This window comes from Arachis ipaensis, chromosome B01, assembly GCF_000816755.2.
Source record: "Arachis ipaensis cultivar K30076 chromosome B01, Araip1.1, whole genome shotgun sequence".
NCBI lineage: Eukaryota > Viridiplantae > Streptophyta > Magnoliopsida > Fabales > Fabaceae > Arachis > Arachis ipaensis.
This window is the reverse complement of record NC_029785.2, coordinates 127,152,669-127,156,089: the sequence shown is the minus strand read 5'-3', so window position 1 is coordinate 127,156,089 and position 3,421 is coordinate 127,152,669. Positions and strand designations below refer to the sequence as shown.

General features: G+C 31.6%; 2 protein-coding genes across 2 annotated transcripts in view; both read left to right on the top strand.

Moving 5' to 3' along the window:
- Positions 1-2,159, top strand: part of LOC107619864 (phosphoribosylaminoimidazole-succinocarboxamide synthase, chloroplastic-like) — a 55,629-nt gene extending 53,470 nt beyond the window's left edge. Inside the window, exons 8-9 of the mRNA XM_021111966.1 lie at positions 1,655-1,712; positions 1,796-2,159. Of these exons, the coding sequence (XP_020967625.1) occupies positions 1,655-1,712; positions 1,796-1,855 (118 nt within the window). The 3' untranslated portion in view covers positions 1,856-2,159. The remainder of the gene's footprint in view (positions 1-1,654; positions 1,713-1,795) is intronic.
- The window catches only part of LOC110266907 (glutathione S-transferase U5-like), a 4,300-nt gene continuing 3,293 nt past the window's right edge, over positions 2,415-3,421 (top strand). The window contains exon 1 of the mRNA XM_021111962.1: positions 2,415-2,598. Coding sequence (XP_020967621.1) covers positions 2,415-2,598 — 184 coding nt within the window. The remainder of the gene's footprint in view (positions 2,599-3,421) is intronic.

Here is a 3,421-nt window from a genome sequence, read left to right as displayed (position 1 = left end):
TGGTGAGGTCCCTATATTTTTTGTTTTGCATTCTTACAATTGTTTGTCTCTTTATTTAATAGGCTATAATGTTATATAACAGGTTTGGTAAAAAACCAAAAGATGGCTGCAAATATACTCACACCTACAACCAAAGCTGCAGATCATGATGTTCCTGTAACTCTAGATGAGGTATTATTCCTTGAACTCTCATCTGCATCTATCTTTAAAATACAATTAGTTACAGTGAAAGACTAGTTTTAGAGACCAAAGGAATGAATAGGCAGATCAAATAATGTTGCAAGAATAAGAAACAAAAACAATAGGTAGATCTATCTTATTATGCTGGTTTTTTCTTCCTTTTTTTTAAAGAAGACAGCGTCAATGTTTTTCTTCATGTGGATAATATTATTTTCTTAAGAGCCTAGTTCATATCATACAGTACAGCTGCTTCTTGATACTAGTGAGGTTATGATCAATGATGGATAATGTTTTTACTATTTTTTAATAGTTTTCTTTTATCTAACCTTTTCAATTCTTTTTATAATCCATTTTCTTTGCAGATTATAGAAAGGGGATTAATGACAAGAGCTGATTATGAGGAAGTCAGCAGAAAAGCTTTAAGTCTATTTGAATACGGTCAGGTAATTAAGCATTTTATCATGTCATTCGTAAATTTTGTGAAATGAAAAACAATAATGGCATGCTTTCTCAATGTATCCCAAGACAGTAACGACACATTCTCAATGTAACACGATAGACAATAAACCTAATATCTCTACTTATCTAGGTGTACACTTATTTTTCAATGAAAATCTCTAACTTGTCCATGATTCTTTTCAATAATGCCTTACTGGAACAAAAGTATAAATACCATCTCCTTGTGATGAGTGGGAAGCTTATCTTTATTATTGTTGTTATGCAATTTAACTTTTGACATTGGCTTGCTTTGATGAAATTTGAATTTCCAGTGTGTGGCTTCAGAACATGGCCTTATATTGGTTGACACAAAGTATGAATTTGGGAAGGCAGAGGACGGTTCAATTATGTTGATTGATGAGGTTCAGTGAATCCCTGATGTTTATTAGATTCTGAAATGCACTCCACACAGTTTATGAAAATAGAATAAAGTTTCATTTTTGAAAATTGTAGGTGCACACTCCTGATTCAAGTAGATATTGGATTGCCAATTCTTATCTTGAGCGCTTTCAAAATGGTTTGGAGCCTGAAAATGTTGATAAGGTGCTCTATATATTTTATTTTTTTACTTAAAGGTTTAGAGATATGGTAGCTTATTCTAAATTACTAGTCTTTGTTCTCTTCATAAAATATGGACAATTAAATAATCTGTTGATCTTTAAAAAATAAATTTTTAGGAGTTCTTGAGGCTGTGGTTCAAAAATCACTGCAACCCTTCTCCTTTTTTTTCCACTTGATATGTGCTTCTTTGTGATAAATATACAAATAAATTACCTATAGAATTATGTGTTTCTTGGTTTTGGGAATCAGAATTGCTTGAATTAATCATTCAATTTTTACACAAAGATGCTTCAACCATGGTTTTGGTTGCATGGCACGTCTGTCATGTCTAATCCTCATTCAAATAGATCTACCTGCTGCTTTATTTCTCCAAACCAACGTGTAATCTTGTCGTTATACTAATTCTGTTGGACAGATACATTTTCTTGTATGAGACTATAACAAAATCAAAGTTTGAGGTGCTGTCGTCTGAGGTAATCCATATGTTTCAACATTTCGTTTTGGCTATCTATTATCTGATAAAGTCATAGGAATATAACTCCATTTCCTTTTGCAGGAGCCAATACATGAGCGAATATCACGAAATGTTGCATCTGCACTGGCATCTTTGAAGTAGCCTAGGAATGTCAGGACTTTTTCAATTCTGTGTTCTATAAACCCCTTTCTAAGGATATATTTAAAACTTACAAGTAGCAGAAATTCTACCAAGAAGTTTTTTTAAATAAAAGAAATTATATAAATAAAGCTTAAAACCTAAAGACAGATGAACATTTAACTCTCATAGAAATCATGCTTGGTCTTTGCCAATTGCGCCATGTATTTAACTTGTATACTTGTCAACCAAACCGATGTCTTTGGCACACATTGTACTGAATAATGAATGATGAATATTTCATTAACTTATGTCACATTGTTCTGGATCTTTCTTTCTTCTTATACTCTCTCTCTTCACATGAAGTCTCAGGGAATATTGCTTTGCTTCTTTGCCTGGTAATATGACTATGATCAATCATCTTTGTAGTTTAGGGAATTTTTTTATCTTAATTTTTAAGGTTAAATAGGCATATTTTGAAGGATAGCAAAGCCATCCTTCTTTTTCGGGTATTGATATCAAAGTCATCTTTATCCAATTAGTTTTCCTTTTGGATTAACAAATTAATTGAGAAGACAAAAAGATGGAAGGAGATTCAGTGAAGTTAATAGGATTTTGGGGTAGTCCAGCTGTTCTAAGAGTGAAGTGGGCACTAGCAGTTAAAGGAATAGAGTGCCAATATGTGGAAGAAGATCTCAGCAACAAGAGTGACATGCTCTTTAAATACAACCCTGTCTACAAAAAGGTACCTGTTCTTGTGCACCAGGGTAAGCCCCTTGCTGAATCACTGCTCATTCTTGATTATATTGATGAGACTTGGAAGTAAAACCCAGACTTGGAAGCAAAACCCTCTTCTTCCACATTCTCCTTATGAAAGGGCCCAGGCAAGATTCTAGTCCAAATTCGTTGATGACAAGGTAAGAGAGTTGCAGCACCATATTTAGTATCAATCATTTATAGAACTGAAAAAAATGGTCTTAGAGACTATTATGAATTATCAAATCCTCTGAATCATTTAGTTACTAAAAACACTGAAAGCATTTATTTTTAGTAAAGATATATTCAAACACAAAATATATAATTTTTCTGTGTGTGCTATGAGAGCAGATAAATGCTCTTACTCTTGACTATTTATTGTCTTAGTTTGATGTTAGTTTTTTTTTTATTAATATTTTTATTTTACCTGTAATGCTAATGTGCAAGACAATTAATTAATGAGAGCAAGAATAATGATTTATTCTCCATACAGTTAAGAATAACTCCAAAATATAGAGACAAAAATATGACATAAAATTGTGTCTCTTGTCTTTATTACTAGATTTTAGACATATTACAAATTGCACAAATTTCTATTAATAAGTGGTTATAATTAAATGTGGAGTCAAAATTGTGTACTTCACAGAGATGATAGAATTTCTTATTACAAATGAAGGGTAATTTTTAAAAAATGTTACGTATTTGTTCATGAAAAATCAGCTTTATGTATTTGTGTATAAATAAAATATATATATATATATATATTATTATCAGTGTAAAATCAGCCCAAGCATTTTGAACACATCTGATGCACCATGTAATTAAGATCATTGG